This window comes from Ictidomys tridecemlineatus, chromosome 8, assembly GCF_052094955.1.
Source record: "Ictidomys tridecemlineatus isolate mIctTri1 chromosome 8, mIctTri1.hap1, whole genome shotgun sequence".
NCBI classification, from domain to species: Eukaryota; Metazoa; Chordata; class Mammalia; order Rodentia; family Sciuridae; genus Ictidomys; species Ictidomys tridecemlineatus.
In genome coordinates, this window is record NC_135484.1 from 154642713 (window position 1) to 154668152 (window position 25440).

General features: G+C 46.2%; 1 protein-coding gene across 2 annotated transcripts in view; it reads right to left on the reverse strand.

Moving 5' to 3' along the window:
* The window catches only part of LOC101970692 (cytidine monophosphate-N-acetylneuraminic acid hydroxylase), a 73556-nt gene that overhangs the window by 13235 nt on the left and 34881 nt on the right, over window positions 1–25440 (reverse strand). For both annotated transcript variants that reach the window (XM_078020623.1, XM_078020624.1), the window contains exons 4-9: window positions 20331–20440; window positions 18700–18890; window positions 16092–16239; window positions 15652–15733; window positions 14717–14854; window positions 12680–12815 (exon numbers count right to left, since the gene is read on the reverse strand). In XM_078020623.1, coding sequence (XP_077876749.1) covers window positions 12680–12815; window positions 14717–14854; window positions 15652–15733; window positions 16092–16239; window positions 18700–18890; window positions 20331–20440 — 805 coding nt within the window. The remainder of the gene's footprint in view (window positions 1–12679; window positions 12816–14716; window positions 14855–15651; window positions 15734–16091; window positions 16240–18699; window positions 18891–20330; window positions 20441–25440) is intronic.

Genomic DNA, 25440 nt, shown 5'->3' on the forward strand with positions numbered 1-25440 from the left:
TCGGGAGCTGAAGCTTTTCCAACTCTGTGTCACACTGGAAGGCAACTGGTGGGGCAGGGGCAGGGAGAACGGGAGGCGAAGGCGAGGTCTGGCCAGACAGCCGGTTACGTGCCACAGCGTGGCTGCCTGGACTTGGAATGCTCAGGTGAGACAGACAAAGCACACGGAAGCATTTGTAGCTTGGAATCAATGAGCAGACGTGAGCAAAGTCGTTGTCTCTGCACCCACAGGCGTCTAAGCCCTTCCTTTTCCGTCCCCATCAATGTCCCCCGTGACTGAGGTCCTTCATCTACAGCAGAGCCACACTCTCTCTTCCTCTTGCTGCCGTTGGACTCCCTGCCTCCAGTGGCCCATCTCGAGCCTCTTCCTAAAACACAATGTGTGGCATCACCAAATCCCACAACTTCTCGATGCTCTGCATTCTCCAGAGCCGTGACGAAATCTAGAGGCCGAGCTCTGAAGGGCGCGGTGGTGCTGAGGGTGACGTCCACATCCACCAGCTGCTCACATACAGACTTGCTTTCACGCCTCCAAAGGCGGCCTCTGGGTAGTCCCTGCAATCCCTCATCACATTTCTTCCGTCTGAGTTCTCGTCCCCGTCCCTGTCCTCTCCACCATACAGACATGCAACCTGGCGTCTAGTTCTGTCCCTGCTCCTCACTGGATGCCCCGTTGGCTCCCCACCCCTATAGGGTGCAGTCCCAGACATGCCCCTCCCCTGCCCCTCACAGACCCCCATTATCCTGCTGGGCTGCGGCCTCCTGTCCACACCTGTTCACCTTGCTGGTCTGTGGCCACCCAGGAGTCCTTTCCTCACCACCACCTGTGTGCCCTTGGCACCAGAACATTCATCACGCCGTATTGAAGTGCCTCTCTTCCAGTAAACCCTAACTGGGGACGGCCACTGACCTCTAATCCCCAGCACCTAGCACAGCCTGCTCACTACAAGGAAAGTGCTGGGCACAGGGTGCACACCTGCAGTCCCAGTGAACTGGGGGTGGCTGAGGCAGGACAATTGTCAGTTCATGGCTAGCCTCAGCAATTTAGGAAGTCCCTAACCAACCTAGACCCTGTCTCAAAATAAAAATTTAAAAAAGGGTTGGGACTACAGCTCAGTGGTTAAGGGTACTAGGATTTAATCACTGGTACCCCCCCCAAAAAAACCCAATAAAAACAAACATAAAATAAGATAAGTGATACATGACTGAGGGACAGCATTGATAAAATAAATCATTTTGGGGGGCTGGGGTTGTGGCTCAGCAGTAGAGTGCTTGTATAGCTCTTGTGAGGCCTTGGGTTCGACCCTCATCACCATATAAAAATAAATAAAATACAGGTATTGGGTCCAACTACAACTAAAAACTAAATATTTTTTTAAAGTTTTTTTTTTCAGCAAAAGTGTGAATATGGTTAAAAAAAAAAAATCGTCTTTTAACCTTAGGCCAATCCTACTGAAGAACGTTAGGAAGGTGTGGGGCAGCTCAGTGATGTCCACGGGAAGGCTAAAGGGAGGGGACACACCGGAAAAGGCCACATGGAGTGACCGCACATGTAGCTAACTGGCTTCAAAGTGGCGAGTCGTGCTTTAGAGACGAGACAGATGAAGTCTGAAGTGGGCAGAGCACTGGTCCCAACGAGCGGTGCAGAACCTGGACTGCACGCAGCCCGCGGCTCTTACTGCGCTGTCTGTGGCCTCCAGGTGCAGGAAGCCAGAGGCAGCCTTACCTGAAGGTGGTCATGAAACAGGCTGCAAATGGGGTTCCTGACAGCAGTAAAGTCAGATAAGCAGAGAGGCGTGGCTCCGCAGCGAGGGGGCGAGCCTCTCGCCAGCACGTGGCGGCCTCTCCCTGGACGGGAAACCCATCTCAAAGTGGATTTTGTGAAGCAGGTGGTAGCTGCTCATACAGACACTCTGTGAGGGTCATGAGTTCACTCAGGATCCCGTAAGCTCTGGTCAATGGGATCATAAAAGCAGAGTTCAAATGTCTATACAGTTTTATATTAGGATTTCAAATAATAAAACTATGCTCCAAATCCTACACAATGGGTAGATATCTTCTGTTGTTTTTACGAGAGATTGCGAATTCTATAAAATGTGCATATACCAACTTATGGCCTCACCAATATGATTTAAGTACATTAGCTTCACCTACCATGGCTTAACAGGAGGACTCCTTAGGAACTGTTCACCTTTTTTGCTCTTTAACGTTCCATGTTTCCTGAGAGACAGTTATTTGAAGAGGCGGGGGGCTCAGCCCTATGGCTTCAGCACCCACATCAGGGCAACGCACAGCTTGAGCTGCCCTCTGTAGTCAGACGCCCCAAGCCTAACTCCTGTTCTCCAACCCCTGGCTTTGCCCTTTCCAGGATGTTGTATGAACAGAGTCAAGCGGAGGGCAACCTTTGGAGACCGGCTCTGCCATCCGTGGTGCCCGAGAGGCACCTGTGCTGTGTACACAGAGGTTGCTCTTACACTGACTGAAGCCCCTGCATGTTGACCACCCGCTGAAGGTCCGCTGGGACAACGTGTTGACTAGGAATAAAGCTGCTATGTGTTTTTGCATAGCATTTGGGTAAATAAAGATTAAATAGCTTTAGAGTAAATACCCGGGGGTGGAATTCCTAGATCGTGATGCAAGGTTACCTTTAAAGAAGCTGCTAACCCCTTTTCCAGCTTGGCTAACAGTGGTAAGTGTGTGTTCCTGTCACTCTGTGTCCTTGCCAGGACTTGGCCTTGTGGATAAACATTTTGCCCATTTTTTACTTTCTTACTGTTTATTTTTAAAAATTATTATTTGAAGTTGTGGTCTTTACTGCTGAGTATTAAGAATGTATCATGTACTGTGAACACTAGTCTGGTAATATGTTCTGTCTGTAGTTGGCCTTTCTGTTTCTTTGAGTTTCCTTTATACAGCAAGATTTTTTAATTTTTATAATGTTCTGCTAATTTTCTTCATGCTTTCGATGTCATATCTAAGAAGTATCTAATTCATGGTCATAGAGATTTTCTTCTACAAGTCTTACAGTTTTATAAAATCTACATACACGTCTACGATTCATCTCTACTTTTTGTTTATATGGTGTGAGGCTTAGAGGTTCTTTTTGCAGATCATTGTGCAATTGCTCAAATAACATTTTATTAAAGACTTTCCTTTCTCCAAGAGATTGCTTTTTTTGCATCTGTATTTCCCAAAATTGTACCTTTGTCAGAATCAGTTGGCCGTGCTTTGTGGATCGTTTCTGGATTCCCTGCTCTGTCCTGTTCTGTGTGTGTCCACCACCTGATCTTGATTTCCATAGCTTTAGAGTTTATCTTAGAACTGGATGGCATGCATCCTCCAGCTTAGTTTTGTGTTGGCAGAATTGTTTTGACTAGTCTAGCTTCTTTGCCTTTTCTGAGACTGTCTATACCCACACAATATCCTACAAATCAAAAACTATAGCAAGATTTCTTCTCACTCCAATCAGAAGGGCAATTACATGTCAATGTGTTTAGTTGTGCAATTCACAATAGCCAAGTAATGGAACCAGCCCAGGTGCTCTCCAACAGAAAAACAGATAAAGAAAATGTGGAATGTAGACGCAATGGAGTTCTACACAGCCATAAATAAGAATGAGATTATGGCATAAATGGATGAAACTGGAGAATATCAGGCCAAGTGAAATAGGCCAGACCCAGAAAGTCAAAGGTTGAATGTTCTCTCTCCTGTGTGGAAGCCAGAAAGAAAAAAAACAGGAAAGGGGAACCAATCCTACGAAAAGAAAAGAGAGACCAGTGGGAATTGGGGAGGAGTGAGAAGGGATGGGAAAGGGAGAAATAGCAGAATGAAATTGACTCAAACTCTCTTTGGTACATACATGAATACACCACAGTGAGTTCCACACTTATAAACTATGAATAAACAGAAGACAGACCACAGAATAGAGGAAAGGGAACAGGGGGAGGGAAAGGGGAAGTACTGGGGACTGATTTAGGGCAAATTATATCCCATGCTTGTATAATTGCCCAAATAAACCCCAATACCATGGATAACTACATAACTACTACTATTTTTTTAAATCAGTGTTATTTTATCTTCAAAAATTGGTTAGAGCTGGACATGGTGGTGGCACACCTATAATCCCAGTGGCTTGGGAGTCCGAGACAGGAGAACTGTGAGTTCAAAGTCAGCCTCAGCAACTATGAGGTGCTAAGCAACTCAGTGAGACCGTGTCTCTAAATAAAATACAAAAATAAGGCTGGGGATGTGGCTCAGTGGTTGAGTGCCCCTGAGTTCAATCCTCAGTACCATTAAAAAAAAAAAAAAAAAAAAAAGTTGGTCGGAATTTGCAACATACAATGTGGGTGTGAAGTTTCCAGTTTTGGAGTGTTTGAAATAATTACTCTATCTAGTAGATACAGACTGCTTCTTGTTGGAGATTTGGAGGTTCACGGCTTTTAAGGGATTTGCCTACTTCCCCCAGCTCTTGCCTTGGCGGACAGAGGCCCTCATGGTATTTATCAGTACCTTCGCGTCTCTGGGTCGAGAGACCTCCGCTCTCAGTCACCTCTTCTTCTTTTCCTGGCCAGTTGAACTAGAAGTTGATTGTCTTACTCACCATTCTAAAGAATCCAGCTTAAGTTTCATTGTTTTTCTGCATTTAACTTCATTGACATCTGCTCTTACATTTATTATCTCCTTTTTATGGCTTTGAGTTTAATTTGCTCTTCTTTTACAAGGTAAAAGCTTAGATTGTTGACTTGATACTTTCCCTCTTTTAGAATGCAAATATTTAAGGTTTTCTCTGTGAAAACCACTTTATCTGCACGCCACATGTTTTTATTGACTGACTGACGGGATTGATTGATTGAGACTGTCTCACTCTCTTGCCTGGGCCGGCCTTGGATCCTGGGCTCCAGTCATCCTCCTGCCTCTGACTCTGGAGTAGCTGGGATGGCAGGTGGCATGCCTCTGCCCCTGGTTTGTATCCCACAAATCTTTTTTTTTTTTTCTTATTTTTTTTCACATTAAAATGTTTTGTAACTTCCTATAAGACTGACTCTTTGGCCCATGGATTTACTTAGAAGTTGTTTGATTTTCAAGTATTTGGAGATTCCCCAGTGGTCTTTTCTTGATTTCCAGTGTGGTTCCAAAATGATTCGAGAGCATACATTATACTTGGTTAAGGTTTGTTTTATGGCCCGGGATATCGATTCTCTTGGAGAATATATATCCTTGAAAAGTATGCGTCTTCTGCTCTTTTGGAGTGAGTTCTTCGTAATTGTCGATCAGATCCAGTTTTCTATGTCCCTGTGATTTCCTGTTTCTTGTTCTAACAATGACTAAGAATGTTGACGTCTAGTAGTAAATGTGGGTTTCCATCTCTGTACTCAGTCCTACCAGTTTTGTTTCATGTATTTGAAGTTCTGTTTTTCAGCACAAGCACGTTTATGTCTGTCACAGCTCTCTAGAGGATTCACCTTTGGTGCATTGGCCCTCGCTGCGTCCCTCATAGGCTTTTCTTCTCTGGAGGCTGAATCTTTTGATACTAGCAATCCAGCTTCCTGTGGATCACGGTTGACATGGTGTAACTTCCCCATCATTTCACTTTAACTCACCTACTTTGCTATGTTTAAAATGGGTTTCTTATACACAGCATAGGGTTAGGTCTTGTTCTTTTATCCATTATTATAATTTTTCAATATCCAATATTACAATATCCAATTTTGGGGGCAAATTTTTAAAAAGAAGCACTTTATCCTATCTCAACATTTCACTGGTCGTCAGATGGATTTTGTTCTGCGTGCTGCTGAGTGGGGTCACTCAGTGTTACTCTATCTGTGGCAGAGCTTCTCTAGAACACCTCCAAGGGCCCTTGTCTGCAGATAATTTTATTTAATGTGATTATTGCTATTTGGGGGTGTATGTCTACCATTTTTTTAACTTGCTTTCTATTTTCTTTGTTCTTCATTCTTCTGTTTCCCCTTCCCTTCTTTTCTGTTATTTACGTATTTTTTTGGTTCACTATTTAGTCTGCCTATTATGTGTTTTTACTGTATCTTGTGGTGTAGCTTTTATAGTTGCTGCTCTGGGGACTAAACATTCCATATTTAACTTTTCACAGTCTACTTAGCATCTTCCTTTTACCAATTGGGTGCTGGATGGAGATGTGATACAGGGCCCTTGATGCAGTGTTTTAATCATCACATGTATCACATCTACTGTGTGAACTGTTATAACAAAGTAGCGCAGACGGTGATGCTTAAGAAACAAATTCAAACAAACAGAAAACTACTGTATCATAGTTCTGGAGGCTAGAAATGAAATGGTGCTAGCTGTGAGAGAAAGATGTGCTTCCCGCATCTCCTTTTAGACATCTTCTCCCTGTTTCTTCACATCATCTGCTCTTCATATATGTTTCTATGTCCAAATTTTTCCATTATGAGGACATCAGCTAACTGTATTGGGGCCCACCCTAATGATTCCATTTTAACTTGGTTACCTCGGTAAAGATCCCATCTTCAAATAAAGTCACACTCTGGGGAACAAAGGGTCAGTTCTCCAACATAAGAATTTGGAGGGGACACATTTCAACCCATTGTCAACTCCCTCCGACAGTTATAATTCGTGCTTTCAAACTTTATTCTATTTTCAACATCTTAAAAGAAGAAAACGATGTAACGACATGCCTAGATGCGTACAATTTCTACGGTTCCTTCCTCATTTCCGAGGTTCTGAGCTTCCCTTTGTTATCACTTTTCTTTCGTCCAAAGAACTGCTTCTAAGATTTCTTTTAAAGCAGGCCTGCTGCCAATGAATTATCTCATTTTCTTTTATCTTTGAATATCTGTATTTTACTTACATTCCTGAAAGATATCTTCACCAGATGTAAGTCATACTTTAAAAAATGTTATTCTACTAATTTCCAGTCTTCATGGAGTCTGACTAGATACTCCGTTATTTGGATTGTTTCCTATTAATAACTCATTCTTTTTTTTTCTGGATGATTTGATGTCATCTTCTTTAATTTCCTGCGGTCTTAGTTGGAGGTACTGAGACACTGATTTCTTTGAGTTTACCTTGGGGTTTTCAGCGCACCTGGGATCTAAGCCTATGGGACTCATCAAATCTAGGGAGGTTTCAGCCATTTTTTCCTGCGATGATACTGTAACACGATTTTTCCTTCTTTTTTTTTGGACTCCAGGGACATGAATGTTGACCTTCTGCTGTGGTCCCATAGGTCTCTGAGCCTCGGTTTTTGTTTATTTCAATGTTTTTCCTCTTGGCTGTTCATAAATCCAGTGACTTCTATTGATACCAATTCATGTCCTTTTTCCTTTGTCAATTCCATTATGCATTTGAACTCATTGACGTTTTTTTTTTTTTTTTTTTTCCCAGTAAAGAGAGGTTTGAATCCAGGGGCACTCATCCACTGACCTATGTCCCCAGCCCTTTCTTTTTTGAGACAGCATCTAAGTTGCCCAGGCTGGCCTCGAACTCGTGATTTTTCCTGCCTCCGCTTTCCAAGTAGCTGGGATTACAGGCATGTAGGACCATGTGCGGCTATTTGTGTACTTTTACATTCTAAACTCCCATTTGTTCATCTGTGTACTGCAGCTCTGCATATTTGCATTCATTTCTACAGCCTCGACCACTCCTTAAGGAATCATGGTTAAAACAGCTCCTTACATGTATTTTTTTCTTCTGGTCCAACATCTGTGACAAGTTAGGTTTGACATTTGATGTCTTTTCCCTTAGGAGACACTGAACTTTTCCTCTTTCTTTCTTACGTTGAGTATTTTGGATTGTATCCTGGACATTTTCAATATTCTATCATTGAAATCTGGTTCTTGTGTATATCTTTCAGAGAAGGTTCTAGTTTTTGTTTTAGCCAGCAATCAATTGGGTTCGTGGCAACAATTCACAATCACCCTCTGAGGGCTGTGTTTCCAATGTCAGTTTAGTTTTCAGAGCTTTGGGGGCCCTTTTCAGATCTGTTACACAGCATGTCACCTAGTGACCAGGTGGGACCTGAGCTGTGGTCCACCCTGAACTTCAGGTCTGAAAGCCTTCGGTATCTTGGTTAGGGCCACATCCTCACATGGTACAGTGTGAGCAGGCCCAGGAGCTTATTTGAATTTTTGATAGCTGATTTTCTTAAGTGTCCTGTCGGCAATCTCCCTAATATCTTCATCCTCTGTTGAAAATCCAGGGCTTCAGGTTCCCTGATGGATCTCCCAAGTACTTTCTAAAAACCACACCTGCTTCTGGGCTCAAGTGGTGAGAGGTTAGAGAGAGAGAAACAGCAACAGGCATCTCTCCCCGTCTTGGAGCCCAAATTACCTGAACTGAGAGAAGGGCTCCCTGCCCTTGCAGTTCCAGGTGCCTGCACGATGACTGCAGGTGTTCCTGCCAACGCTGTGGGTTGATTGCCTGGGAATGGACGGGAGAAAATGGAAAAACAAACCCCCACACCCAGAAGACTTCCGTACCTTTCAGTTCCCACCAGGGCGTGGGGCCAGATTCAGGCTGTTCTTGAGCACAGCTGGGAGACACGGTGCTCTTTTAAAATGGGGGAATTACGGGCGGATTCGTTGGTATTTCAAATTCTCACTTCCTCCTCAGATCTGCCTGCTACCACCTGCTGTTCAGAGTCCTCAGGGGCCTGCTCCATGCCTCTGTGTGGTTGCCCTCGGTGACGGAGACCAGGTGGTGTGAGCTGTTTGCCTTGGCAGAAATGAACACCTTTTTGCCCGGCTGGGTGCAGGGCGGAGGGAGGGGGACCTGGGGTCTCATCCAGTGCCTGCTGCCTCTCCTGGTGCCCATCCCTCTGCCAAGATGAAATGCTCAACGTCATTTCACCATCTCAGAACTGGCTTTCAGAAAACCTGCCTTCAATCCTTTGCTCTGAACTATTAGGTTCAGAATCAAGAGAGGGAAAGAAAGGAAGGCTGCAGAAAATGATGTTTCCTGAGAACCTTCCATGTGCCAGGCAAGGCAGCGCACATTAATTATCTTATCATTCTCAAAATAACCTTTTTTAAATAATTTGGTTTTGGTTATAGATAGACACGGTATCTTTATTTTGTTTATTTATTTTTATGTGGTGCTGAGAATTGAACTAGCACCTCACATGTGCAAGGCAAGCTCTCTGCCACTGAGCCACAACCCCAGCCCTCAAAACAACCCTTTAAAATCATTCTTATGCTCACAGAAAATGGAATCAAGTTGGTGTTGGCCCTGGTCCCACTGTTAGTAAGCAGGAATACAGACCCAGGTGGAATGCAGTGCAGATCCCAATTCTGCCCCCCACCCACCCTTTGCAGACCTATGACCTGCACTCTGCCGAGCACTTCCACACATGGCAAAGGATGGAGGCTGCTCACATTTGTCTTCCAAAAGTTCAGATGCCATCTCTCTCCTTAGGTCCCATGCTTTGTGATGTGGCACCTGTGAGTGGCTCTAGGTTCTCTCCTGAACCCCTTTCTGAAGCCTTTAGGAAGAAGCGATATCTAGCTGGCAGGCACTGCAGAAGTCGACATTTTGAAGTCATTTTGTGCCAACTGGTTAAAGTCTGCCTCCCTGAGCCACCCCAGCCACCTGCCCTCTCCACCCCCAGACCTCCTGCCCTCTCCAGATTCCCACAACTCGAGGACTGAAGCTTGGGAGCCTGGCTCCAGGATCCCATCAACTCTCCTGACACCCACATGATCAGCATCCATGCCCCGCTGGCCGGTCACTGGGCTGGCCCCTCTGCTCAGAAGTCGTCTCTGGACCATAGCTACGTCATCTTTTCTGAGGGGAACTGAAGGCTCATTTTTTGTCAACTGACTGCCATTTAACTCCACATTGAGTTGAGCGAGAGACACACTTAACTACAGAGGACTCCTGGTTCCCTTAGGAAACCGGAGAGCCTCACCCAGTGTCCCAGGCCAGCACCTTCGAGCGTCTGGGAAACACGTGCAGAGCCTGCATCCTGCACCACCGAGGTTCCCCCCTGCTCCCACCCCAGCTCCTAAGACCACTGATCTCGTGACTTAGAAATGCAATAATGTTCCAAGGGCCTGGATCTGGGTTATAGAGAAGACAATTAAGGATAATTAAAAGCAAAGGACTTCTTTACAGTTCTCACAGGTGAAAGCCATGAGCTGAGTTCCTATTTACAAACTCACTCCACAACCCATGAACCAACCAAGCTGCCAGGGCCCTGCTCGTAGCACTCGCACCCTAACGTGAGGCTCCTGACTAATCAGGTGGTCAGAAGCAGCAGATCCAAAAGCAGACTGGGGAGGTGCAGGGATTTGTCCCAGCAGTAAATAATGACAAATGACGGCCTCGGCAGGACCACGAGGAGGACGCTTAGCGTCTCTCTGCCTGGGGCTGCTGATGCTGGGGCAAACGCCCCGTGGACAGTGTTCTGCTACAGCAGCTTCGGGGGATCTTGGGGACAGCAGACTGTCACAGCAGATCCTAAAACCCTGAAGTGATGATACTGCAAAGTTAAGAAGAGACACATTGTGGCCTAAGGTGCTTTCCAAGAAGATGATTCTACCAAAATCAAAAATTTCCATGTCTAGAGAAACAAACTCCAGCTCTCCAGGACTCTGCCACCCAGCACGGCTCTTATCCACAATGACCACGTTCTGGAAGAACCATGGAGGACGCTGAGAGAATGGAAGGGGAGTGTCCTCGACACAGGAAGGAGGACAATGTGAGGCATTTCCTGCCGACCAGCTAGACTGTCATTCCACATGTATATAAACAGCCTGAGACATCATTACATGATAAATATATATGATTTTATCTGTCAACTCAAAAATAGTTCAAACTTTTAATGAGATTTTGGACATTCTTTTTTCCAATACCAAGTCTTTGGAATCCAATGTGTATTTCAAACTTATATCTCAGTTCAGGTACTAAATTTTCATTAGAAAAACTTTATCTGGCTTAAGATTTAATGAAATTTATAATTCAAAAAGTAGAATCACATGCTCAAGTTGTTATAAACTTAAATTTTTTTGATAACAGAATTAATCATCAAAAATTCAACTTTATGTAATATTCCAATCTAGACTGACAAAACTGGCTTGTTTCTTCAGAAGAATTAATTTGATTTTGAAGAAAAAGCATATCTAGCTTCAAAACTGTGTCTATCTGCTGGATATCCTGGTACACACACCTGTAATCCCAGCAACTTGGGAGGCCAGGGTAGGAGGACGGCAGGTTTGAGGCCAATCTCATTAACTTAGTAAGACACGGTCTCAAAAAATAAAAAGGAAAGGGATGGAGATCAGTGGTAGAGTATCCTCGGGCTCAATCCCCACCAAATACATCTATCCAAGTTTAAGGAGTTCACAAACTTTTGTAGCAACTTGTTAATATTAATACTGACTTCATAAATCATTCATAAATCATTAAGCAACTCTAACTTATGACACTAACAACATTCTTCAAATTCTACTTGCAATTTTTCAGTGAACTGTAATGCTGTCAAATTAAAATAAAACTATCTGCATATTTAATCTAGAAAAATATGTACAGCTATAATATTGATTTGTGTCATGAAAAGTTTCCATTTTAACACAAAAACTCGTTATGGGTTGAATTGGGTTCCCCTCCAAACAGATTCGTTGGTGTGCTAACCTGCAGTCCCTCAGAAGTGACCCTTCCAGAGAGGCAGACCCTCCACAGAGGTGGTCAAGGTAAGATGAGGCCATGAGTGGACCTTGGCCCAGCACAGCTGGTGCCCTGATAGCACAGATATGCGCAGGCAAGGCCACCTGCAGACAGTGGGGGAAGCCAAGAGCCGCTCCTCCCCAGCAACTGCAGACGCCTGACCACTGCACCTGGACTTCAGACGTCTCAGCTCTGTATCCGTGAGACCACTTGTTGGTGCTGTCCTCAGCTGCCCTACAGTACATGGCCAGTTTTAAACAGCAGCCCTAGGAAACTAGCACCGTCCTTACAGAACCAAGTCACAAAGAAGCCTTGCCTCTCACCACACCTTCACACCAAGCTGTTCCATGATGAGAAAATGTAACCACACTGCCTGGTTTTGTCTTTGATTCCTGAATATTTGCCAAGCATTTCTTTTGCATCAGGAATTGGATCAACAGTGTAGGTCTTCCCTGACTTAACCAACGTGCTTTGGCAAAATGTACGAGATTGGAAAATTCAATCTTTCCATAAATTGGTGTGTTCATAGCATTTGAAGAATTTATGTTGCCTCAAGAGAAATCACATCACATCCCAGGATATGAGAACGTAGCCTCATGACACAATTCTATTCGGAGGTGCAGGGGGCACAGGGAAGGCTCTGGAGCCAGGCAAACCAGGGTGTGCTGCTCAGTGCCACTCTCCACGTCCCTTGCCTCTGTTCAGACTCCTGACCTGCAGAACAGGCACATGCCACCTTCTTCACAGGTCATCAGGGGGCTAATATGGCTTGGCTAACAGCCCCCTGTTCACTTCTTGGCATGCCCTCAATAAATGCCTTGCTCTTCCCTTGGGGATCTCTGAGGCTCCCTCTGAGCTCACTTGGGTGTCTTCTGCCTCGTGCTCCCTGTTCTCTGGCAGCTGTTTAACCAGCTCAGGTCTCCTCCCCTCCTCTCTCCCCTTCCCATTGCATCCCAGCACAGTCGCCCCCTCCAGCAAGTATGAACTTGTGTGTAAAAACCGTACGAAGTGTCCAGCCGTACTTGTCTGATGGGTGGGACTCCACAAAATACCCAGCGAAGGGACAATAGATGCGGGGCTGCAGGTCCTTCACCAGCTGAGCCTTGTAGTTCAGCAGCTTCTTCCTCTCTGTCTTAATGAACTGGGCTTTCCACTCCTCTGCAATGACAGTATTTGGGTTAGAGTCTCCTCTGTTCAGAAACCACAGAAAAGCAGATGCTCTGATAAGCCGGAGCTTGTTCAGAAGGAAGATTGACAACTAGAGCAGAATAAAGCTCTGAGGCACTGGGTTTTCTCCTTGATAGGGGTAATTTTTTGGACCCTAGCTAAATACATAGGTCAGCATGTATAGTTACACCTTGCGTGTGAGCACATTTTAAAGGCACTTAATTCTAACTTTTTAATAACACACGTAAATGATTATTACCATACTTTTAGTGTATTATAAAAGTATAATAAAAGTATTATAAAGCCTATTTATCATGCGTTTACAATGCAAGCAATTAAGAGTTTAAATGTTGAATCAGATTTAGGATCAAGGTCCTGCCCCACCATATACTGGTTGTGCAATATTGGGTTAAACTACCTATTTTCTCAACGTAGGCTTCTTCCTCTGTAACCGGAATCCTGATGTCTACTTCACAGGATTGTCATTCACCAATCCATTCTCTCAATCAATATCTGTAGTGCACCTACTATGGGCTAGAAGTGGTTGTAGGCACTGGGAATACAGTAGTGAACAGGACCAGGCAGGTGCCTGCTCTCGGGAGCATCTGCTCTAGTGAGAGGAGCAACTAAGAAAAGTCTTTACAGAGAGGTAGGTGCTAGGAAGAAACTGAAACTGGGCCAGAGGACAGAGGATGTCTGGGGCAAGTGGGTGGGAAGGAGGGTCTTTAGGCAGGGTGGTCAGGGAACCAATGGCCGTTGAGACTTGGACAAAAAGATGGCAGTCACGCAGTTTGTGGGAAGGAGGACCCCAGGCAGGGGAAAGAGCCAATGCAAAGCCCTGGCAGGAGGGTATTTGGAAAGCCAAGGGTGAGGAACAGAAGGCAGGCAGGGAGACGGGCGGGAGAGTGAGCTGGGGATTAGGCAGGACCAGAGTGTGCAGGGCCAAGGGTCAGAGAGCCGTTACTATCGTTATTAGGGTCAGAGAGCCGTTACTATCGTTATTGCCATGACATTTGATAAAGATAAGAACATAAGAAAAACAGCAGCTACCCATAACCCAGATACAGGCACTGATAGCATTTCTGGCTCTTCCAGCTCCTCCCAGATGCTGATGCCTGCACACACACTCACACCGACAGGCACGGTGCTGGCTAACCCGGAGTGAGTGCCTCCCTAGCACACCGTGAGCTCCCAGGGCCAGAAGCCTCCCTGACTTCCCTGATCCTGGAGGCCGTGAAGCCGACTGCAGAAGGAAGCAGGGGCCTAGGAGAGGCTACTTCGTTCCACAAGGAGGGCATTTCCTGCCACATTGTCAGACAGGGATCGTTACTAACATGGTGATCCGCTAATCAGAAGTAGTGAGCACTCAGATGCTGAGGTCGAGGATACCTAATGAAAGAAATACACCACTTACACGTTTTCCTCATGCTAAGCCGTGCTCTGTTCTTGCAGCGCCCTGAGTAAAAGGGCTCCTGTCTGGGATCCCACAGTTTAGAGGGCTTCTTCTGTCCATGCCCCTCCCTGCTGAGTTTACACAGGGTCAACAGGACCTGCCACCTGAGCTGTTCTGGATCGCATTCCAAGGGCATTTAAGCCTGGGCACCAGTCTCACACCTTCCCCATTCTGCTGGGCTCCAGAAACCCCGTTCAATCTTTCTCTTAGCTCTTCCTGTCCTGCTTCCTGATCTTGGTGTTCCTTTCATGTACCACCATCAGATTCTGAGCTGGGAGCCGCAGTTTGCAACATATGTGGCTGTCAGTCTGGTTTCCCTGGAAGTCTGCAAACTTCTTGCAGGGAGGAGGCACATCTCCATTATCTTTGTACTTATTCTCACATCACTGAGCAAAGAGCCGTGCCTGATGTTTGGTATCTCGTTGATACAAAATATTACCAGTGAATTTCCCACCGCTGAAGGTCATTGGAAAGCCTGATGCTCCTCCAGCAAAATCACTCATCATCAGAGCAGCGTTCACGGGCAGCCTTCCCCCATTGGGTCTGGTGCAGTCCACGGTGTTGAGGATCTTGTGACCTGTGGAAAGAGAACCCGTGTTCAGGTGGAATCTCAAACAGCACAGCTAGAGTTCCCACGCCAGCAGTCTTCTAGGTACGCTCTACAATCTGACTCATTTTACTATAGAATTGGTAACATTCAAGGAAAAAAAGAAGAAAATTGCAAAATATAAAGACTTCAGTAGCATACTCTAAATTTTCAAGTGAATCACTGCATTTGATTGAGTAGATTCTGGTGTTTCAGGAAGAGAATTAGATTGATTCCACTTTGGGTCACAGATAGATCGCCCATCTCAACCAACTCTCTCCAGACGTTAAGCAGAAAGGATGCAAAGAAGGAAGAAAGACTGGATCACCTCGAATCCTTCTATCTTTTGCAAATTCTATGCAAAGTTCATACTTAAGTGATTATCAAGGCAGGAGGACCATGTTCTCATAAGAAAGTCCAAACTATATGATTGGATTTCCTAATGAAATTTTAAGATGAAAGTAACTAAAGACATTTATTCACGAAACATACTTTTGAAAAAAATACTATAAAATATAAGAACTACTATAAAATATAAAATATTGATTGCCCAGTAGAAAAAACCTTCACCCCTCTCATATGTACATTAGATTATTGGTAATTTTTTTCTCTGAAAAGAACATAGGAATGGCTACTCGACTTACTAAGACGAGGATACAATGTACTCTATCCTCTGAAAATGAAGATACAGAGAAGATGAGCATAGGATGAAGCTGCAGGTGGCTGCCACCATCGCTCCTACCCAGAGTATTTTTCAGTTTTCATTGTTGCTAAGGAGGAGAAAGTACCTTTGTACTCCACAATAATGCAAGTGTCCATCTCAGGATGAACGCCATCCATCAAGATCATGAATCGAAGATTTTTGTCTACCTGGAATTTAACAATAAAACCAACAACTGTGTATATCAGTTTGGGCTTTAATCCAGTATTTGATAAGGTTGTCACTTCTGGAAAGACTGGTCAACCAGACCTTTTTTAAAAAACCTTTCAGACAATTTTTTAAAAGCCCCTTATTTGGAATGGGATTTATTACCCTGTTACTGTTGTCAGTGGAGATAAATCGTCTTTTAATCCTCTTTTACTTAACTGTGCAACATTCGAAGCTTAAATGAAGGCAGTATTTACCCAGCACAGGTCCAAACAACATGGCCTTTTCTCTAAATCACCTCATCTAAAGTCAACCTCAGAAAGCACAGGTGGAAAGTACAGAAGGGAACCCATCTCTGACCTGCTGCCATGCTCCAAATGGCACCACGTTGATGTTAGTCAACTGGACCCCGCTGTGTTTCAGATTCCAAAACACTGGTCTTTCCGTGTCGCCAACATAAATGGGAACATCGGGTCGTCTCTGGGAAAGCTTCTGTAGTGTCGGGTAACTAGGATCAGAGAGAGGGAAAGGTGAAAGATGGAAAACAGGGTTGTCTAGGATAAGAGACTGTCTGTTCCTGAGACCAACACGGTGACCGAAGAGCAAGGAATTGAAAATCAGACCCTCACCAGAGACCACAGGAGCATCTCTGCTCACGGCTGATTAAAGTGGTGAAGAGAGTCTCCAGGAGATTGCACTTTCTCCTCAGAGCGCGCACGCACCACACGGTAGCTCTGTAGAGGGTCGTTATGTGCCAAGGTTGTGCGTGCCACTGTGGGGTATGGCGAGGACAAATGATGAACAGCCATTCGCCTACTGTATTTCACATGTGCACGAGCTCTAGGCTCTTCTTCACACTTTATTTGATTCTCACAAAGAGTTCTGAGGTTGTTTGTGGATGAGAAAACATCTTCAGAAATGTACAACTCACAAATAGTATGTTGGCACTCACATCTGGATTTTCTGATTCTGAACCTGGTGCTTCTTTTAGAAGGCAGGTCTAACTTTCAAGAATGTCCTCTCCAGTTTAAGAATCAGACTCACACACAGAATAAAATGTCAGGTGAAATAAAATATGTAATCATAAGAAGAGTGTGAGCAAAGTCTACGAATGGGATTTATCAACTGTACTGACAATGTTCACATTCCAACACTGTTAAAACAGGTCCAGTGGGCAAGAACTGCCTGGCTTTCTTTGAATAAAGACTGTCCGCTAGAACACACTGACCATTTCCCTGGTTTTTCTGATTCAGGGAGGTCTTATTCAATAAATAAAGATCAGAAGGTATGACTGGGGGCAAATGAACTCAACACTTATTGTTGGACTAAGAAAGAGTTGAAAATGGTCAACCAAGAAATGGCTCCAGGGAGTAAAAGTCACAAGCTTCAGCAACTTTCCAGTGATCGGTTCTTGGCAACACACTGCACGGGTGTCGGGCACTACAGTGGAACCTGGTGTCTTGGTGCATGACAACTGTGCCACACAAGCCTCGGAAGCTAACCTAAAAAGGTTTCAGCCAGTGGCTAAAGAATAGACTGACTAGATGACATTCAAAATTCTTACCCATGCCCTAAAACTCAGTGCATTCCCAGAGAGTGTTCTCATTTGAACTTTAGGCAATTACATTTTATAGCAGACACCATAAAACAATTACCTCGTTATCATGACACTGTTATCATGGTGCCATGACCAACCATACAAAGTCGTACCACACACGTCACTATGCAGCACAAGAACCCAGGGTCTCATAAGCCTCAAGTTGTGCAAAGTTGGTTCCGAGGGCTTGTGGTACCACCACACTGCAGTGGGCTGAGGTCAGTTAAGGAGCGTGTTGCAGGTACTCTGTTACTAAGTCAGTTAATTAAGAAAATTAAACTACTGCCTTTAAAAAATAAAAACAGAAGTGTATCCATGCCCATAGTTCCCGTGTGCTTTAGAATAGACCAGCAAGGAGCCAGTCACCAACGGCCAGCCTATTAACCCTAACCGTCACGTAGGAGAAGGCGAAGCCGCCTCAGAAGGACCCTGCGGCCAAGGCTCTGTGTGGATGGTGGCGACACAGGAAAGGTGATGACGCCTGCCAACCAGGTGATCAGCACCAGCCTGCAGTCCAGCTGAGGGACGGGGGAAGGTCCTCCCTCCTCTGATACCGATGCTCCCTCCTCTCCCCTCTGGCGGCCTGGGTTGGGGAGGCTTCTTTGGGATCACAGTGTCCAGTTCCTCTGGTTTCAGCAAAGTGTGGCCTGGGTTTGACTCGGGCTCCTGAGCCCTGCAGGAGCTCCAGCGGCTGTAGACCAGGCCTGGCAAGCCAGCGGCGGGAGCCACGCGGGGCCTGCTCTCTGCTTTTGTGTGACGTTGCAAGCTGAAGTCAGTTGTGTTCCCCTTTTAGATGATCGTAAAGAAAGTCAAACAGACAATAATCATATATGATTCATAGAAATTATGTGATACGAAAATATCATCCCCCCTGAAGCTTTATGGGGGAGAGTCATTTCCTTTCAGGACTGTCTGTGGCTGCTTTTGTGTGATGGTGGTAACGGTGACTCGGTCACAATGCTGATTACATGGCTTTCGGAGCCTAGAATATTTACACTGGCTCTTTATATTAAAAAAATAAAATAAAACAGAGGCTGATTCCTGTTATAAATGCTGAGCTGAGGAAATAAAACCCCAACGCCCAATCCTGCTGACCTTCAGCCTAAACTTGCACCAGCTAGTCTAAGGGTGGCACGTGAGGGGACAGTGAACCCTGTCCCCCTGACAGAGCTTCCTCATTCCCACTGGTGCAAAGCGTGGGAGCCCTTGTTACACTGAAATCGCAAAGTGCACGCACACATCCGTCTGTTAGTGCTCTTCTCTTCATCCCAGCTGAAGTGCTTCGGAGCGAGCGGTCACTGCAGGAGAACTGAGGACCGTCCTGCTCGCATGGCAGCGGTACTGGCCCCGAGGTGGTGCCAGGCTCCTTACCTCAGGTGGTCCGAGTGCATGTGGCTGATGTAAATCAGGTCTGCCCGGCACAGCCTCTCCAGCCAGTCGGAGGGAGGCTCATGCAGCAGCCACCACCCTCGGGCAAAGGCGGGACCCACTAGCCAGGGGTCGAACACCATCCTCTTGTCTCCCAACTTGAGGTCCATGCAGGCGTGCGTGAGATACGTTACCTGTGGGCAGAGGGAGATCCCTGTGACTGAGTCAGTACTGGGCAGCAAAAGTGAACAGAAAGCTTCTCCTGGCTCGCTGACAGCTCGGGCCGCAGAGTTTTGTTCCTAAGCAAGGTTAGGCAAGACGTGGGCTCAAGTGCGGCTCAGCAGACACCTGAAATGAACAAACTCCCAGCACAGCCCTCACTCTCTCAGAGCAGACGCTCTCGTGTTGGGTTTTAGGTGTCAAACCAATTGATTGACCCAGACTCACTCTATCTCAATCTGGCATTTATGTGTGACCTGCACCATGGACGTCTTTTGTGACCCGTCCTTCAAATGCTGTGCCCAGCACTGGGGATCTAAGCATGAGAGTGGCTGTGAACGGGGACATGAGTGAATGACGCCCAGGAGGGTGCGGGTGCCCGTTGGCACAGCGGAGCAGCCTGGATGGACCCGCCATGTCCGCCAAGAGGCCTGCCTGGCCTTCTCTTCCCCATCACCCGCCAGCTCAGCCTGCAGGACGCAGGTCCTGGGAGACACAGTGGCTTACACAGACCAGCACAGACTGGGGAATTCCAACCACATTCCTCCTGATCCTGGCTCCGCCTGGCATGAGGAAGATAAGGTAGCAGGAGCCCAGCACCAAAGCGGACGCAGCAGGGCAGGAGAGGTCGGGGCCAAATTAGCTCAAATTCTGCCCGTCTGGGGTGCCCTCCCTTGTTTTTCCTGAAGAAGTAACTGCTCAAACATGCCCACGCTTCCAAACACACAGAGAAATGAACTTAAGATTGTCTCTCCCAAACTAATGTTTCCTCTGAAAATCCCAACTTGTAAGTCTGGAAAAATAGATAAGGAGGTTTTGAAAGATATTACGGCAAGATGTAGAAATATACCACTGTCCCTTGCTGGGGCTTGGGCGTGGCTTGTCCCCCACAGTCTCCTGGATGACCAGCTTGGTGCCATCATGGCCGGTAGGGGTGGGGGGATGCTAAGAGGCGGGGCCTAGAGGGAGGCCTCACCCTCCGAGAGACTGATGCAGGATCAGCCCAACCGCCCAGGGGACAAGTTGTCACAGGTGGACTGGCACTTTTCACAAAGGTGCTTCTTGCCACTCTTGCATGGGCTCCTGCCATTGGGATGCCATCCAACCAGGAAGCCCTCACCAGAGCTGAACAGATGCCAGCTTCAGGCTCCTGAACTTCCAGAACTATGGGTCAGTCTCTTTTCTGTATAAATTACCCAGCCTCACATATTTTGTTATAGCGACAGAAAACACACTAAAACACCATTCTGTCTGAGGAGGATTTGGCATCCAGCTAATTTCTAAACTTCCTCTAGTAGATTTGTATGGTTCTCCTTTAGGATCTGTTCTAAAGTTTTGTACTTTTTTCCCTGAATATACATAAAGGATATTTTTGTTTTATTTCTAAGAATATTAAAACTTTACTGTTTCCTTACCTGCACTTCCCCAAAAGCCAAATCTTCAGGGGGCCTGGGATCTGAATCCCAGGGGTTAGGAGGATTTAGTTCTAGAAGTAAAAGTCCACTGTTTTCATCCATCTCAACAACTGGAACCAAAGGGAGATAAATTTGAATTATTAACAAAAAATGACTTAAAAAGTGTTATTGAAATAGCAATCTGTGGTTCAAGTATGCAGAGTAGAAAAAAATCAAAGGAAAATTAAAACAAGTCCATCTTCAACTCACTTTAAGGGATGGGCTCGGTGCCGTGAAGTGCCCTATGGCAAGGGCCACGCCTGTTTTACACCGTGAGTAGCCCCAGGCAGCCCGGGGAGTGGGGAGTCTGGGGACCGGAGAACCCTGGTGATGTAGGCAGGGGGACCGGCCCCAGCATGTGCAGGTGCCGGGTGTGGAGAGCTCGCTGTTCACAAAGTGCCCCGTAAGTGGCAGCCTGGCGAGTCAATGGCCGATGGGGACTGGACCAGTCAGAGCCTGAAGGACCCCATGTGCCTTGCCCGGTGGTTGGGGTTTATCTTGGAGCCAGGAGGAATCAATGAGGCTGTGAAGGCACTTGGGGACCCTGGTGGCAGCCTGCTCAGGACCCAGTGTCCTCCTCCTCCTTCCTGCAGCCTCTGTGTCCCGGAGGAGGTGGTGTGTCGCTGAGAAGGGCCACTCAGGCGGGCCTGTGGCTGTGCGGTCCTGAGGGTCCTAGACAAAGCTCCTACACATCCTGAGCACAGCTCTGGCCGGTGGGATGTGATGGATGTCTGCAGCAGGATTTGCAGGAAAATTGCTCCTTCCCTGACCCTGGAAGGATCCAGGGACCCGCCCTAGTGGCCCTCCACTTCCTCCTCTTATTTGGGACATGGTTGCTGTTCCTGTAGGGACAGGAGCCGTCATGAGACCCTGAGGAAAAGAGCCACTTACTAAGAGACAAAGCAGAGAGGAGGCGAGCTGGCTCCTGGATGGAGCCATGGAACCAGGCACTTTGCTCTCTGCGTTGCTGTGATGTGAGAAGCGCCCCCCCCCCCCCCGTAGGGTCAGGACCCGGGATTGGGTTTCTATTGCACATAGTCAAACCAGCACCTCAGGATGCAGCAGGAGGGTAATACAGTCAGACTTGGTCTGAGATCCCTGAGAGCTCCGGGAGGCTCTGCGGGAGGGAGGAAGAGCACCCCGGGCGGTCTCCCTGTGGTGTGGCGGCCGTGACCTGGAGACAGGTGTCCCCCCCAGAACTCTCACTTCCCCACTTCACAGTGGGTGACCTCCAGCAAGGCACCTGCGCCCCCTCTTTGATGTTCTTATCTTTAACCTTTGCTACTTCCAAGGATACCAGGATAATTGATCCTGGTAAACACTGCAGTTGTACCAATTGCTGTCTGAGGGCATATGTCGTCCGAGACCACGGCAGTCCCTGTCAAGGGCATCTCCAAAAGACAGCAACCATGGTGCTGGAAAACTGGAAATCCACATGCAACAAAATGAAATGAATCCCCTACCTCACCCTGACAAAACCAATTCAAAGTGAATCAAAGACTCAGGCCCTAGACCAGAGGCCCTGCACCTAGTAGAAGAAAGAACAGGCCCAGATCTTCACCAAGTCAGCCCAGGACCTGGCTTCCTGAACAAGACTCCCAAAGCACAAGAAGTGAAATCAAGAATAAATAAATAAGATGGATTCAAACTAAAAAGCTTCTTCTCAGCAAAGGAACAATCAATAATGAGAGGAGAGAGATTACAGAATGGGAGAAAAATCTTTATCACACACACCACAGAAGAGCACTAATCTCCAGGATATATAAAGAACTCAAAAAAAAAACTTAATGCCAATAAATAAATAAAATCCAATCAATAAATGGGCTAAGAAACTGAACAAACACTTCACAGAAGAAGAAATACAATCAACAAATATATGAAAAAATGTTCAGCATCTCTAGCAATTAGAGAAATGTAAATCAAAACTACTCTAAGTCAGAATGTCGATTATCAAAAATATAAGCAACAATAAATGTTGGTGAGGATGTGGGAAAAAATCATACATTGTTGGTGGAACTGTAATTGGTGCAATCACTCTGGAAAGCAGTGTGGAGATTCCTCAGAAAACTTACAATGGAACCAACATTTGACCCAGCTATCCCTCTCCTTGGTCTATACTCAAAGGACTTAAAATCAGCATATCACAGTGATGCAGCCACATCAATGTTTATAGCAGCTCAACTCACAATAGCTAAGCTATGGAACCAACCTAGCTACCCTTCAGTAGATGAATGGATAAAGAAACTGTGGTACATATACACAATGGAATATTACTCAGCCTTAAAGAAAAATTAAATTATGGCATTTGCAGGTAAATGGATGGAGCTGGAGAATATCATACTATGTGAAATAAGCCAATTCCAAAAAAAAAAAAAAACCAAAGACTGAATGTTTTCTCTGATATGCAGATGTTGATCCATAATTGGGGCATAGGAGCTCAGGAAGAATGGAGTTAGTTGAGATTAGGTAGAGGGGAGTGAAGAGAAGGGAGGAGTAGGGGGTAGGAGAGATAGTAGATGAATTGGACATTGCTATGTTATGTACACATGTCTACACAGCCGGAAGGATTCTACATCACCTAAACCAGAAGGAGGAATCATACTCCCTCTATGCACGATGTATCCTAGTGCATTCTACTGTCGTGTGTAACTAATTAGAGCAAATTTTAAAAATGTTAAACCAAGGGCATCTTCACTCTGTCCTAGAAGCCGTGTGCTTTGCAACGTCATCGAAGCATGTGGAGATGTCTCACCTGCCCCTTTCAAACCATTGCTAATTATACTCACTTTGAAAAAACTGCCTATGGAAGAAAATGAGGTAAAAGTGACCACAGAATAAAAAATGGCTCATTTCAGAATCAGTCTCGGCCACGGTAAACAGAGATCCCTCCATCAGACTTCAAGTTTTCTAGGTCATTTGATGGACCATACAAGGAAAGGACTGAAAATGTAAAAATTCACTTCCTCTAAAAGCCTTTTCTTCTCCCCAGGCCCCTCCCGAGCCTCTCCTTCCCACTTGTGCTCCTCCCTCTGCCCTGGCAAAAGGGGACTCTTTTGACCAGATCTGCTGGAAGGCTCCCCTGCCCCTGCCTATCAACCCGCTCAGCCTCGGCTCCACTGGGACCACATGTCCTCTTACCAGAGAGAGCCTTCCTCCCCCTTTCCTTCCCTCCTCCTCCTCCTCTTCCTCCTCCTCCTCCTCCTCCTCCTCTTCCTCCTCCTCCTCTTCCTCCTCCTCCTCCTCTTCCTCCTCCTCCTCCTCCTCTTCCTCCTCCTCTTCCTCCTCCTCCTCTTCCTCCTCCTCCTCCTCCTCCTCCTCTTCCTCCTCCTCCTCCTCTTCCTCCTCCTCCTCCTCCTCTTCCTCCTCTTCCTCTTCCTCCTTCTCCTCCTCTTCCTCCTCCTCCTCCTCCTCCTCCTCCTTCTCCTCCTCCTCCGCCTCTTCCTCCTCTTCCTTCTCTTTCTTTCTCTTTTGGTCTCTTATATATAAAAGGTTGTGGCTCAGCGGTAGAGTTCACGTAGCACAATGTGCAGCCCTGGGGTCGATCCTCAGCACCTCATAAAAATGAATCAATGTTTTAAAAAAGTGTGTCCAACTACAACTAAAAAATAAATTTAAAAAATTTACTTGTCACGTAGTGATTGTATATACCTATGGGATACAATGTAACATTCGTACATTTAAGTATGTAAACATATGCACACAGGCTATCAGATCAGGTGATTGGCTTTTCCCTTACCTTGAACCCTTACAATTTCTATGTGCTAAAAACATGCAAAATCTTCTCTACCACCTAGTTTGGTACAAGTAGATACCACTAATTCCAACCCCAGCTATGCCGGTGCTACAGGACAGGAAGCTGCATCTCCTGTGGCACCCTCCCCTGCACCCATGGGCCACCCTGTCCAACCGGAGGCTGCTGTCCCTCCCTGGCCTCCAAGTCTCCTGTTTTCCTCTCATTTCATATTATCATAGGTGCATGGAGGTTGTTTGCTCATGGTCCATCTGTCCTGCAAAGGCACACTCTGCGAGAGCAGGATAATTCTGCTTGTCATGGTTCTGGGTGCCACAAGCCACGTTGGGACCACGTGGGATTCACTAAGTGTGTGGTAGTTGACTCATGGTCTTGGCATCTCATCTCCTGAGACTGTCTCGGGCTGCTCCTGCCCAGACCTGACTTAAAGAAGTCAGCACCTAAAAGAAGAGTCCCCTCAACATGAGCGAGACAGGTGGTGCGTCCCTTTTCTTTGTTCTCCAAGGCACTTTGCGGGCAGGAAAAGGTCCCGGCAGGCAGCCCCCACGGGTCCCTTCCCCCGCCTGTCCACTCTGCTCCAGGAGTGGACTCCAGAGACCACACCAAGGGCTTCCAGAGCCTCTGCCTTCCAGGCGGGTCAGTGGGTGGAGCCGCTGACTCCTCCTGCCCTCGCCTGGGCCACTTTGGCCTGGCTGTGCTCTGGCACCCTCGCAGGAATCAGACACATACTTCCCGTAGCTGGGGATCAAAGGAGATGGTGAATCCTGAAGTGTCTAGCGCCTGGCCTGGGACAGAGCAGGCATTAAAAGACACTAGCATTGTTAGGGTGATTATTTGACACTTTGAGAAGACTTAAAAAGAATATTCACTACAGAGCAAACAAAGCCACCTGTTATCAGTGGGCAGCTGGGAGACACAGTGGTGTCAGGGACAACCTCCAAACCTCTCGCTCTGATACCATCCCTAAGGACTTTCCTTCTTCCCGATTTTTTTCTCTTAAAAGATGCAAAAGAAATTAAAAGCCTGAAACTCTTAACCATTGTTCTGAAAGTACAAAGATGAATTGCATTCTCTCAGGGAAGAGAAACTCTCCGCCTCTGAACATAAAGTGGTGAGAAAGTGATATCCTGATGTTGACCTTGCAGACTGTGAAATCTACTTCATTTGGATAATAATTTAATTTCCAGAAAAACAAACAATTGATATTCCTTAAACTCTTAAGGAAGGAAGAATAATAAAGATGAACTGGAACAAAAACACATTAGAAAACTATAATAATAAAATAATCGATTATTGGCATTAAGATCACTAAACAATAGA